Source organism: Cnephaeus nilssonii, assembly GCF_951640355.1.
Source record: "Cnephaeus nilssonii genome assembly, chromosome: 2".
In the NCBI taxonomy this organism is placed as follows: Eukaryota; Metazoa; Chordata; class Mammalia; order Chiroptera; family Vespertilionidae; genus Cnephaeus; species Cnephaeus nilssonii.
In genome coordinates this window covers 108,985,331-108,999,900 of record NC_137073.1, presented here as the reverse complement: position 1 = coordinate 108,999,900, position 14,570 = coordinate 108,985,331, and the positions used below count along the sequence as shown (strand labels likewise).

Below are 14,570 nucleotides of genomic sequence, written 5' to 3'. Positions count from 1 at the left end.
TCGTTGTCGTTTTGATTTGCATCTCTCGGATGATTGGTGACTTTGAGCATGTTTTCTTATGTCTGTTGGCCTTCTGTATGTCCTCTTTTGTAAGGGGTCTGTTTAGGTCCTTTGTCCATTTTTGATTGGATTGTTTACTTTCCTTTTGCTAAGTTGTATGAGTTCCCTATAAATTTTGGAGATTAAACCCTTATCGGAGATAACATTGGCAAATATGTTCTCCCATGCAGTGGGCTTTCTTGTTGTTTTGTTGATGGTTTCTTTTGCTGTGCAGAAGCGTTTTATTTGATGTAGTCCCATTTGCTTATTTTCTCCTTAGTGTCCATTGTCCTGGGCTGGAGTTTTAATTGAATGTTGGTAGGAAACTGTTGAGTCTTCACCTGCATTGGTCCAGCAGGTCACTTGGACTAGCACTGTATGTCATTCAGGACTCTCCACTTCTTAATCTATACACCAGACCCTGATCTCGTGTCTTGTGTGACTTAATGAAATAAAAGATTTAAAAAGTGTTTTGTAAAGAGCTTAATGTTATTTGTTTTATAAGAGCACGGAGTAATTTTTGTCTAATAAGAATATTGGTATATATTTTAAATTGAGACTCTTTTCTAATTCCATTTGATGGACTTCTCTATCTGAGGTTTCCTAAAGTGGTCCTCAGAAATGTTTAATTACTGATGGTCATTCTAGGAATTTAATGAGACTTTTGGCTCTACAGATGCCAACTGAAACTAGAAGAGACTGGGGATATGAAAGGATTTTTAGTATATTTACAGAGTTGTACAACCAGCTAATTTACAACATTTCCATCACCCCAAAAGGAAACCATCTTCAGTTGTTCCCCATACTTACCCCCGCCACAGGCAACCACTAATCTGCTTTCTGTCTATATATTTGCCTCATATGGACATTTCAGGTAAATGGGATCATACCATATGTGGCCTTTTGTGTCTAGCTTCTTTAACTTAGAATGTGGTTTGAGGTTCATCCTGTGGCAGTGGGTAGTGGGTTGAATGGCAGCTCCCCAAAAGATTTTTCCATATCTAATTCCTGGAACCTGTGAACGGTTCCCTGCTTGGGAAAGGGATCTTTGCAGAGAGATCTTATCCAGGTGGGCCCGAAACCCAGTGCAAGTATTCTTCTAGGAGAGAGCACAGGAGACGACACGCAGAGCGAAGGCCACGTGAAGATGAGGCAGAGCTTGCAGGGAGGTGATGAGAGCCTAGGAAGCCAAGCACTGCTGACAGGCACCAGAAGCTGGGAGAGGCAGGAGGGTTGTCCCCTAGAGCCTGCAAGTGTGAAAGAATAACTTTCTGTAGTCTGAGGCCACCCCGTTTGTAGTCATTTGTCACGGCAGCCTCAGTCATATGTGTATCACTTAGTTATTGCCAGTTTTCCATTATATGGCAGCTTGGTATTTTGTTTATCCATCCATCACTTAATGTACATTGGGGCTATTATGTACAATGCATCTCTGAACTTTATGTTAAAGTCGTTGCATGGGGAATGTTTTCAGTTCTCTTGGGTGGATACCTAGGAGTGGAATTGCTAGTGAATCTGCATTACAAAACTGCCAAACCGTTTTCCAAAGCGGTTCCACCATTTTACATTCCTACCAATAATGTATGAAGGTTCCAGTCTCTTCCTCACCAACACTTACTACTGTCTTTTTATTATAGCTATCCAGTGGGTATAAAGTGGTATTTCATTGTAATTTTGATTTGCATTTATTTTCTTAATAAAAGGTAATGTCACGTATCTTTTCATGAGCTTAATGGGCATTTGTATACATTCTTTAATGAAGCTTGTATTTAAATCTTTTACCCATTTAGAAAATTGCGTCACTTAGCTTTTTATTAAATTACTAGAGGGCTGATGCATGAAATTCGTCCAAGAGTAGGCTTCCTTCCCCCAGCTGCCGGCACTGGCTTCCCTCTAGCACCCGGGACCCCAACTTCCCTTGCAGAGGGAGGCCCCGCCCACCCGCCACAGCCCGCCCGGTGGCCCGGGCCTTCCTCTGCACAGTGATCATGGGGCGATGGCCGGGCTCCCGACCAATCGCATTGCACCCGCCTTGGCAGGCCTGGTGCCAGTGGGTGTCATAGCGTGGTTGTCTGGAAGGTTGTCTGGAAGGTCGTTCGGTCTAATTAGCATATTACACTTTTATTATTATAGATGAAAGCTCTTTAGATATTCTAGATACCATTCCATTATCATTATATGAGCTATAAATATTTCCTCCAAGTATATGTCTTGTCTTTAAACTTTCTTCATTGTATTTTTTTTAATTTATTTTTAAAAATTATTTAAAGTATTACAAATAGTAGTACATATGTTTCCTTTTTTCCCCCCAATTGACCTTCCCCCAGCCTTCCCTACCCCCCGGCACATGCCCTCACCCCCCTCCCAATGTCTTTCGTCCATTGGTTATGCTTATATGCATGCATACAAGTCCTTTGGTTGATCTCTTAACTCCCGCCCCCCCCCCCTCAACCCTCCCCAGCCTTCCCACTGTTGTTTGACAGTCTGTTCGATGCTTCTCTGCCTCTGTATCTATTTTTGTTCGTCAGTTTATAATGTTCTTTGTTATCCATAAATGAGTGAGATCATGTGGTATTTTTCTTTCTCTGACTGGCTTATTTCACTTAGCATAATGCTCTCCAGTTCCATCCATGCTATTGCAAATGGTAAGAATTCCTTCTTTTAAAAAAAAAATATTTTATTGATTTTTTACAGAGAGGAAGGGAGAGGGATAGAGAGCTAGAAACATTGATGAGAGAGAAACATCGACCAGCTGCCTCCTGCACACCCCCTACCGGGGATGTGCCCGCAACCAATGTACATGCCCTTGACCGGAATCGAACCCGGGACCTTTCAGTCCGCAGGCCGACGCTCTATCCACTGAGCCAAACCAGTTTCAGCTAGAATTCCTTCTTTTTTATAGCAGTGTAGTATTCCATTGTGTAGATGTACCACATTTTTCTAATCCACTCATCTGCTGATGGGCATTTAGGCTGTTTCCAAATCTTAGCTATGGTGAATTGTGCTGCTATGAACATAGGGGTGCATATATCCTTTCCAATTGGTGTTTCTGGTTTTTTTGGATATATTCCTAGAAGTGGTATATACTGGGTCTAATGGCAGTATCTTTTGAAGCAGATAAATTTTTAATTTTGATGATATCCAACTTATCTTTTTTTTTTTTTTTAAATCATTTGTGCTTTTGATGCTGCCTCTAAGAAATCATTTACTAATCCAAGGTCATGTTTTAAGAGTTTTACGTCTATGTCTATGGTCCATTTTAAGGTAATATTTGTATGATGTGAAGTAAAGGCCACATTCACCTTTTTTGCATGTGGATATCTAGTTGTCTCGGCCATGTTTTTGAAACACACACACACACACACACACACACACACACACACACACACACACAGTTTTCCATTGAATTGTTTTGGTATCTTTGTTGAAAATCAGTTGGCCATAAATGTAAGAGTACAAGTGGTATTTATTGTAGCATTCATTCCCTACTCTGATGCTAGATTTCAGAAGGCCTAATTTTAGTAATTGTACGTTTATAGCATTAGTACCAAATCTGTTTCTCTTAAGTGCATTCTTATTTGCAATTACTCTGTGGGTGCATGAGAATTATGTATGCTTATAAAGATTATTGTGGGTTTATATAGCAGCTAAAACATTTTCCCCATTTCTGTGGAACCTTAATACCTTAGTATTTGGGCATTTTTGAAAAGAAGGTCGTTCTTGTTGGATTTGTTCTGCCAAGAGAGCCAGCCAGTTTCAGAGTGTTCCACCGCTCACGCTGCTTGTGTAGTCTTTCGAGGAAAAATTAAACCAAGATCTCTTAAGAGATTTCCATGCAAAATTAATGCTTCCCTTGACTTCTGCCAAATGCTGTGATGCATTTATGCAGCAGATGCCAGAAAGTTTAGAACTTGTATTTGGAAAGAATTCAGAATTTTAAGATAGAAAGCATTTGTGCCTGGGGCAAAGTAACGACCCACCTGTGTTTTTTTCTTGTCGTCTGGGTGTTTTCATTGTGTTCCCAGAAAGGCCCAGGCAGATACTTCTTCTATTTTCAAATCTTTTTTATAAAACAGTTTTAATTTTACAAGACCAGATCTCCCTTCAAGTTTCAAAATATGTGTTCTTTAACATAAAATGTTTTGACAGATACCTACTGGCCTTGTACTTTAGCATTAATTTTTGAAGACCGAGACTCAGAGAATCAGAGCCATAAAACATAGTAATTAGTCACCACCAGATTCTGCCTAAATTTATACTTCATACATTTATATGCCACATTAGCTGCTTACTTTTCTTCTGTTATTTTGATAACTAGCTCAACCTGTTACTGTACAACTGAAATAAATGGAACATACTTAGTGTTGGGTTTATTAGCTTTAATATCTTATTTATGGTCTGAGAGGAAGAGCAGAAAGGAACTAGTATTTATTGAGTGCCTACTGTGTTCCAAGTGCTGTCCTGGACACGTTTACATCCCTAATCTCATTTAATCCTCATAACTCCTCATTGTGGCAGTATTATCCCAGTTTTAGAGATGAAGAACATTAAACAAGCCTGATAATGATAATGATATTTGTGTGTGGTCTTTCATATCATAATTCTAAAGTATCCGCTGACTTTTGGGGATGTTCAGTTATAAAAAAGGAGAAACCGTCATAATTTATCCCCCGGTTGCAGAGCTGCTGTAGAAAGGAAAGGCACACAAGTTATTTCTCAATGTTTTGTGCATATTAACTGTGGGAGACATAGTGACCCGAGATAGGAGACAAGTAAGCAATACAGAATATGTTCAGTAGGGGTAAGGTTTGAATGTTCAGATACAAATGTTACAAAACAATGGATATTTATATGCAGAAAAAGAACATTGACTTCGTACCACATATAAAACAGCCCAAGAGCCCATCAGTAGATGAGTGGGTAAAAAAACTGCGGTACAAAATGGAATACTCTGTGGCTGTAAAAAAGAAGGAGCTCTTACCCTTTGCATCAGCATGGATGGACCTGGAGATTATTATGCTAATAAGCACAACAAGCCAGTGGAGAAAGACAGCTATCACATGATCTCACTTATATGTGGAATCTAATGAATAAAATAAACTGACGAGCAAAATAGGTCTAGAGGCATGTATGCATGGAACAGACTGACAAATCTCAGTGGGAAGTGGGGAGGGGCAGGAAGAGATTAGCCAAAGAACTTATATGCATGTGTGCATAACCCCTGGACACAGACAATAGTGTGGGGAAGGCTGGGGTAGGGTGTATATATGCAAATTTGTTCATAAAATTCCTTATCCTTTTAATGTTGTTAAGCTTTATAATGATATCCTCTCTTTCATTCAATATTTGATATTGTCTACATTTCTGTGGTTTTTTTCATCAATTTTGCTAGCGATTTGTTAATTTTATTGAACTTCTCAGAGAGCCAGCTTTTGGCTTCTCCACTGTTTTTCTGTTTTCTATTTTATTCTTTGTACTCTCATTTTTATTATACCCTTCCTTCTGCTTGCTTTGGATTTAATTTTCTCTCCCTATTTTTAGTTTCTTAAGGTTGAATGTTAGGTCATTGATTTGAGGTATTTTTTCTAATATGTACAGTTAAGGCTGTATTTCTCCCTGTGTCCTGTAGTAACTGAATACCATGAATTTTGATATGCTGTCTTTTAAAATCTGTTGTATTCTATCCCCACCCTAGCTCTAGACTGCTGTTGCTTGTTACTTAGTGAGAACTCAGGGGCTGACAGCTTTGTTTTCACTCCTCCCCAAGAGGCATGAGGTCTTTGCCTGGGCCGTAGAGCAGTACAGCATTCTCTTTTAATGACCTGTTTTTTCAGTGTGCTTTCTAGTGTGTGTTATAAAATGGTGCATTAACACATATAAGGAATTCAGGAAGTAATGTGTATACACGCGGTGTATGGTCAGCAGTTTTACTGGTCAGAGTGTATCAGTCAGAACTGTGTGGAGGCCACTGCCTTAGAGGGTCAGAACGAATCTGATAGATGTGAGGTAGAATCTGCCATTTGCTGTTTGATTTGACAACAACACGGTTCACCTTATTTCAGAGAGTAACCTCATTTATAACTGGAGAATGTTTCACAGAGCACATTTCATTTAAAAATATTTATTAAATTTATATGCTTAAAAGTTGAAGCAGTCTTTATGGGCTCTTTTGTGTTTTGAACTCCTTTCTTTTTGGTACATGACAATCTCCTTATTCTTTTTAGGACTGTGAGGACATGGGAAGTTGAAAATCCAAAGAAACAAAAAAGTGTGTTTAAACCACGGACGATGCAGGGTAAAAAAGTGATTCCCACCACGTGCACATACAGTAGAGATGGAAACCTCATAGCAGCCGCCTGCCAGAACGGAAGCATACAGATCTGGGACCGGAATCTGACGGTGAGTCAAGGACATTTAAGTCTGTTTTTCTTAGAAGAAAATCACCTTATCCATACTAATAAAAGGGTAATATGGTAATTAGATTAGGTGACCGGACATCTTCTGGACATCCAACTTCCTTCCAGACAAAGCCACGGTGGTGGGGGCTGAGGCAGAGGTGGTTAGGGGCAATCAGGTGGGCAGGGAAGGGCAGTTGGGGGCCATCAGGCCAGCAGGGCAGGACAATTGGGGGCCACCAGGGGAGCAGTTAGATAGTGATTATGCCAGCAGGCAGGCAAGCAGTTAGGAGCCAGCAGTCCCGGATTGCGAGAGGGATGTCTAACTGTTGCTGCCCTGTGAATGGGGCCTAAACTGGCAGTTGGACCTCCCCCAAGGGGTCCTCGATTGGAGAGGGTGCAGGCTTGGCTGAGGCGGATTCCCCCCGCCACCCCGTGCACAAATTTTGTGCACCGGGCCTCTAGTACTACTATATAAGACAAATGTTAAAATGTTATGAAGATCAATTTTCTGAGTTTAGCCCTAATTTAAACTTCAGTGTTAGTTGATAAAACATTGGAACTTTTGCAGTAAACAGCATTTCAGCAAATATACCAGCTTAGTATTTTCTAATGCATATTAGATTTTGTTTTTAAAATAAATTAGGTCTTTTGGTATAAAAATTAAGAAGCACAGTGCAGTTTATTATACAGCATTTCAATGTACATGATTTTGAAAATGAAGGATTTGATGGTAATATAAAGCAAGGCTAAGCAGAGAGCTAGAAAATACCCTTTATTTATTTATTTATTTATTTTTAAAATAATCTTTTAAAAAATATATTTTATTGATATTTTACAGAGAGGAAGGGAGAGGGATAGAGAGTTAGAAACATCTATGAGAGAGAAACATCGATCAGCTGCCTCCTGCACACTCCCTAGTGGGTATGTGCCTGCAACCAAGGTACATGCCCTTGACCGGAATCGAACCGGGGACCCTTGAGTCCGCAGGCCGACGCTCTATCCACTGAGCCAAACCGGTTAGGGCTAGAAAATACCCTTTAAAAGATTGAAGAAAATCGTGAGATGTCCAAGAAGATACAGCCATTGCTTTGCAGTTATTTCTGTAGTAATTTAAAAAATATTTTGTCTTTACATTCCATGACATTCCATTTGAATAGGTTTCAGATTTTTCCTTTACATTATTAGAATAAATAAAAATTGAATTGGAAAGGATCATAGAATTCTATAATCATAGAAATGATGGATATAAAAGACTTCGACTAATTTTGTGAATTACCAATATGCTTTAAAAAGGGCTTTGTATGCCTGGCTGGTGTTGCTCAGTGGTTGAGGGTTGACCTATGAACCAGGAGGTCATGGTTCGATTCCTGGTCGGGGCACAGGCCCAGGTGGTGGGCTCGATCCCCAGTAGGGGGTGGGCAGGAAGCAGCTGATCAATGATTCTCTCTCATTGATGTTTCTATCTCTCTCCCCCTCTCCCTTCTTCTCTGAAATCAATAAAAATATATTTAAAAGAAGGGGGGGTTTGTATATGTGATAAAATAAGAACTTTTGATAAGTAGAATGATTCTACGTTACTATAGTACAATTTGGTTATCTTTTTTTTCCCAACAGTAATTCATTTTATTTTTATATTTTAAAACTTTATAGTTGAAAGTATTACATATACCCCCCTTTTTCCCCAACTGACTCCTTCTAGCCCTCCCCGCCCTGCCCCAGGCCTTTACCACCCTATTGTCTGTGTCCATGGATTCTGGTCTACTTATTAATTTTATTAATTCAGTACATTTTTGTTAAGTACCTACTATATGGCAGGAACTATTCTAGGCACTAGAAATATTGCAGATTAGCCAAAATTCCTGGCCCTGGCTGTGTAGCTCAGTTGGTTAAAGCGTTGTCCAAATCAACGTGTTTCTCTCTCTCAAAACCAATCAATCAATTAAAAATTTAAGAAAGAATTCCTGCCCTTGTGGAATTTACATTCTAGTTCTTTTTAAAAATTATAAAAATAATGTCTTTTAAATAAAACATGTACATTTTGAAAGGGATCCCAGGAAAGTAGTTGTCCTTTCAGGCGGAAGAGTTAAAGTTAGTTTTCTAGGAATAAGGTAAAAAGTAATGGTAGTGAAAGAAGAATCCATGTTTATAAATGCCAGAAATAGCTTTGGCATTTTCTGTTTGTCAGATCTCTTTATTTCTGTTTTCATCTTCACTATAAACCCCGTAAAGCTTCATAACAGCACAGAGATTTTTAAAATCCTTTGAATTGTAAACTGAGTTTTAGCCAAGCAATAAATTTTTAAGTAACTGGCTTTCATTGTCTCTGGGAGCTGTTGATTTAAACATAGAAATTCTAAACCATGAAGTTTTCTTGTGTAGCTTTAATAGTGTCTGTTTATCATGGTTCATATATATTAATGTGTGTGTATTTCTCTTAGAACCTTTATATTTTTATAAAGTTAAATATCTTTTTTAAAGATTGGCCTTGCATATCTCTTGAAGTAACGAGTATCCTCTGTTTCCAGTTTTGTAGAAAATAAAGCTGTTGGACTGCTAATTCTCCCCGCCCCCCATCTTTTCTAGCCATTCTGCTAATCACAGTCCTTGATTCTATATTGTTAGAATTTAATAGTACATGAATGTATAGCTTATTATACCACATCCCATTCATTATATTTTATTTATATTTTTACGTTTGCATGTAAGTGTGGGTCGGGGAAGCTGGGGCTAGAGCTGGGCATCACATCAGGAGATAAGCTCCTGGGCAGGTAACCCTGGTGAGTAAGAGAGCATATGATGGAGAGAGAATGCAGGAAAGAAGTCCCCAGTAATAACTTACACCCACTACGCCTGAATCTTTAAGTGTCTCCAGTCACTGTCAGGTACCAACTGAACCACCCAACCAGGGCAAAATTGACATTCTAACCCATGTTAACATTTGCTTGATTTATGACCTTGTTTACCTTACCCTTTATTAATAGGGATTAAAAGGTTTTATTTGTTTTACATAGAGAGAGGATTTGCAATGTGCTTAATTTAATTGAATATAGCATGGACCACCTTGTAAGTAAATACGTATAACTCTGATTTGCTTTTTTCAAAATTTTTTATTTGAATTGAATCATAATTTTATACATGTGAAATGTATACTTTTCAAAAAAATCCATTACTGTTATTTTATTATTAATTGCCTTTCCTTCCTAATCTCATCATCCTATCTCTACCCCAAATGCTTGTAAATTACCTGGTATGTATCCCTCTGTACTTTTCTCCATATCTCTATAACTGTATATATTTATATATCTAGCTATCTATGTAGGTCAGGAAATTTCACCTCGTATTTTTGAGCACCTACCACCTCACTGAGGAGTCAAAAGTAAAAAATGTGTTCTTTCCCTTCTTTCTCCAAAGACTGATCACTTAATAATTCACAGCCTTTACCCAATCGTTGTTCAAGTTAAAGCAGTGAAATACTACTGCATATAGGGGGGAGAGAAGCATATTATAGGGGAAATAGGACTTTAAAAAAATCCTCACCTGAGGATATGGTCATTGATTTTTAGAGAGAGAGAGAGAGAGGGGTGAGAGAGAAACATTGATCAATTGCCTCCCATATGCACTCTGACTGGAGGTTGAACCCACAACCCAGGTTTATGCCCTGACTGGGAATCAAACCCACAGCCTTTTAGTGTATGGGATTGTGCTCCAACCAATTGAACCACCTGACCAGGGTGAAATTGACATTTAAAAAACAATTTTTAAAAAGCAAGTGATTTAGAAAATGATTATAGTATCATCCTTTGGGAAAAAATGGTGTATCTCTATAAAAAATATAAACAGCAATGTTAAAACTTCAAATAGAGATTTTTGTCTTTTCATTAGGTTTAATAATACTGGGAGTCTAGAAGACTATCTATGGACAGCTGAAAGTCTACTGTATAGTGCTGTAGCACATTTGGTCAGTGATACCTGAGACATGCAATTACATGGAACTTCCTGTCGATCAGTTCTGTTTCCTAAGCTCTTACACACTGCATTTTCTTTATTCATGAAATGAGGGCATGATCCCCACTTGTCAGATTATTTTGAGGTTTATATTAGGCAATGTATTTAAAGAACCCAGAATAAGACTTGTTGCACGAAACAGGTTCTTAATAACTATTGGCCTTCTTCCTCCTTTTTCTTCTTAGCTCCCAGATGTTTTACAGTTTTTGTGGAATGATGACCAGTTGCTAGAAGTTGCTCTACATCCTCACCAAGGCTTATTTATCTTTTATATAATAGTCATCCTAACAGGGTGTCAGGGTTATCTCATTGTGGTTTCATAAGTATTCTTAAAACTTAAAAATTTTATAAGTACTCTTAAAACATTTTCTTAATTTTTTAAAATTTTTATTGATTTTAGAGAAAAGGAAGGAGAGAAGGAAGGAGGAAGGGAGGGAGAGAGGGAGAAAGAGAGAGTGGGAGAGAGAAGAGAAGAGAGAGACAGAGAAGATAAAGAGAAAGAGGGAGAAACATCAATTTGTTGTTCCACTTATTTATGCATTCATTGGTTGATTCTTGAATGTGCACCAACCAGGGATTGAACCTAAAATCTGGCGTATCGGGAAGATGCCCTAAACATCTAAACTGAGCTACTTGGCCAGGGCTAAAAAATGTTAACTTGTAAGTAAAATAGAATAATTTTCCCTAAATGTGGTAGGAATAGAAAACATATGTATACCCATGGGTGTATGTTGATACTTAGGAGAGAAAAAATGGAAATCAGTCATGAACCCAAAACCTCTCATTTAAAATGTATGAATACTAGATGCCCAATGCATGAAATTCATGCATCGGTAGGGTCCCTAGCTGCTGCTGCCGGCAGCCAGCTGCTGGCTGGGGCCTCCCTTCATTCCGCGCTGCCCCCTGGTGGTCAGTGCACATCATAGCGAGCGATCGAACTCTCAGTCTCCCGGTCGAACTCCCAAGCCTAATACACTTCGCATATTAGGCTTTTGTATATATAGATATGAATAAAAGCTTCTGTTATGGAGTGAAATGAATAAACATTATAAGTAAGCAATTGGTATAATGTTGTATTTCCATTATGTTGAATAAATAGACCAGAGGGCCTATGTAGATTAAATAGAGAATGATGTAATTTTTGTCACTATTTGGTGACTTGAATTTAGCCAAAAAATTAAAGTGAAAGTAATTATGAACTATTTTTTAAAGGCCAGACATTTCTACCTGCATTGTGTGCAGTCATGATTACAGAGAGTCATTTTGTAACTCTGTTTTCAATTTCATTATACATGTATCCAAAGCATAGCTCATAATTTCCTCTGAAAACCAGATCCCAAGCTTTGCCCTCTTAATGGCCTCCAAAAAAAAGTTAATTTTGGCTTTTTTCTGATTATAAAAGTAATCCATAGTTATGTGTAAAAATGTTCACCCAAAATAGAAAAGCATCTGAAGAAAATGAGTCTCCTATAACTACACCATCCAGAGGTGAGCATTTCTAGATTCCTTTCTGTACTCACATAAGGTGTGTGTGTCCTACAAGTGTGTTTGTTTCAGTGCTAATAATTAGCACCCCTCTTCCCTACCTGGAATCTAATGAGGAAATAAGACTAATCACTAAAGCAGGACAGATGAAGGCCAGAGTCCCCTTTGTTACAGATGGCAGAGGAAGATGAAAGCCAGATGTGCCTGCTGACTAACTCCTGGAATTCGACAGACTTGTCTCCTCACCCCCACCCCAGTCTCATCCAACACTGAACCTGGCCAGGCTTGCCCCAGGAAGACTCAGGGCATGGAGAAGCAGAGACTTACTCCCTAAGGGCAGTTTGCGCTCAAGAAAGAAAAGGGAAGCCCTGGCTGGTGTAGCTCAGTTGATTGAGTGTTGTCCCTGAGAGGTCACTGGTTTGATTCCTATCAGGGTACATGCCCAGGTTGTGGGTTCGATCCCCAGTAGCGGGCATACAGGAGGCAGCTGATTGATGTTTCTCTCTCGTCCATGTTTTTCTTTCTCTTGCTCTCTTCCTCTTTTCTAAAAAATCAATAAAAACATATTTAAAAAAAAAAAGAAATGGAAAAAAAAGAAAAGAAAAGGGAAGAGCTGAGCCAAGCATTCTCCCCACATTCACAGGTCAGATTAAGAAGCCATCTTCCTTCTCAGGAAAGCCTGAATGGGAAAAGGTTGGGCAGAGGACATCAGATCGAAGAGTACCTCGGAGGCTATGGGAAAGAGTTTGAAGACTCTTCTGAGGGCAATAGGGCCATTGGGTTTTAGAAGATTGACATCATCATCCAAGTGATATTTTAAAAAGAATCACACTAGCACGGCCAGTGTGGCTCAGTGGTTGAGCATTGACCTATGAACCAGGAGGTCACGGTTCGATTCCCAGTCAGGGCACATGCCTGGGTTGTGGGCTCGATCCTGAGTGTGGGGTGTGTAGGAGGCAGCTGATCAATGATTCTCATCATTGGTGTTTCTATCTCTTTCTCTTCCTCTCTGAAATCAATAAAAAATATATATATTTTTTTTTAAAAAAAGAGAGAATCACACTGGCTGTTGTGCATGGGGACAAAGGCAGAAGCAAGGAGATGGTTGGGGGTTGGTGGTTGCACACATCCAGATCATTTCCTGGGCAAGAGGTCACTGGTTTGATTCCTATCAGGGTACATGCCCAGGTTGTGGGTTCGATCCCCAGTGGTGGAGGTGATGTTTGGACTCTTTAGGGTTTTTGAAGCTACAATTGACAAATGGGTAAAATTTAATAAAGGTAATTTTTCCACAGTATTTAAAACTATGCCTTTTAAAAGTCTTGTACACTGGTATAATATAGATAATTTAATTTAGAAAATGATTCCATATAACCCATTTGATTATTACCTTTCATGATGCCTGATTTTTCTAATGGTGAGTAGGCTATGTGAGAGTAGAGAATTTAGATTGCATGAAAGCCTGCTTCAGTGTTGTGTTATTTTAGCAAATTTCGAACAGCTTATTTTACTTTTATTGTTATCTTGTTTCATTGACAATATGGTATGAATGCTCCCCAATTATTTTTTAAAAGACTGTTGGGTTTTTCTCTGGCACAAGTCAAGTCCCGTGCAGTGTGCAGATAGGACTGCCGCGTCTTCTAAAAGGGCCAGGCTCTGGGCGCGCTGAAGAACCTAGAAGCCTATATAAGGGATGCCTCTCTCTGGGAGAGACTTCCTGAGCCGGCTCCTCAGCTGCAGGACAGCCGAGATTTATTCTGTAAGCTGACGAGGCCAAACATTACTGTCCTAACCATTATAAACAACATAGTAAATGTTAAATGTTCACTCCTAGAGCCACTAGTAGGACTTTATATACAGAAAGTAAAGTCTGAGCCAAAAATGTGAAACAGTTCTCTGGTCTGCGTGCATTCTCTCAACCAACCCTGATTCATTGCACACGGACGTGACGCAACCAGCAGTGACCGAGCTCCCAGGCCCCGGTGCTTCAGGAATCCACCTGGCCTTTTCTTTTTCCTTCCTTCTTCTGCTAATTACTCAAGCCCTAATGATTGGCCACATTTCTTATAACTTCTCAGAAACTTGCATTTTTGCATGTGAGGCCGAAATGGAAAACATTGCAAGATTCTGTTAAACCTCAACAATTCAGACTGTTTTAAATATTTACCCATTTTGTGACTTATCAGAGTTTTGGGGGCTTTCAGTTCTATTCTACAAAGTAATGCTAGGATCAGATCTTAATTCAGAAGTATTTTTGAAGTCTTTGCCCAAATTTGCTTATAATAAGTTATATAAAGAATTACTCTCACTTGAAGCTATCTGATAAAGAATTTTATAGTAGTTCCCCCTTATCTGCAGGAGACACGTTTTCAAGACCCCCAGTCCAAGCCTGAAACCAGACTGTACTGAACCCCATATAAACATATACTATGTTTTTTCCTATATGTACATACCTATAAGGTTTAATTGATAACTTAGGCACGGTAAGAGATTAACAACAATAACTAATAGTAAAATAGAACAATTATAACACTATGCTGTAATAAAAGCTATGTGAATGTGATCACTCTCTCAAATACCTTATTGTATTGTACTCAGCTTTCCTCTTATAATAATGTGAGATGATAACAGTGCCTGTGTGAA

General features: G+C 38.9%; 1 protein-coding gene across 1 annotated transcript in view; it reads left to right on the top strand.

Annotated features, from left to right (window-relative positions):
- WDR70 (WD repeat domain 70) overlaps positions 1-14,570 on the top strand; it is a 171,312-nt gene that overhangs the window by 89,476 nt on the left and 67,266 nt on the right. Inside the window, exon 10 of the mRNA XM_079760670.1 lies at positions 6,264-6,438. Within this exon, the coding sequence (XP_079616796.1) occupies positions 6,264-6,438 (175 nt within the window). The remainder of the gene's footprint in view (positions 1-6,263; positions 6,439-14,570) is intronic.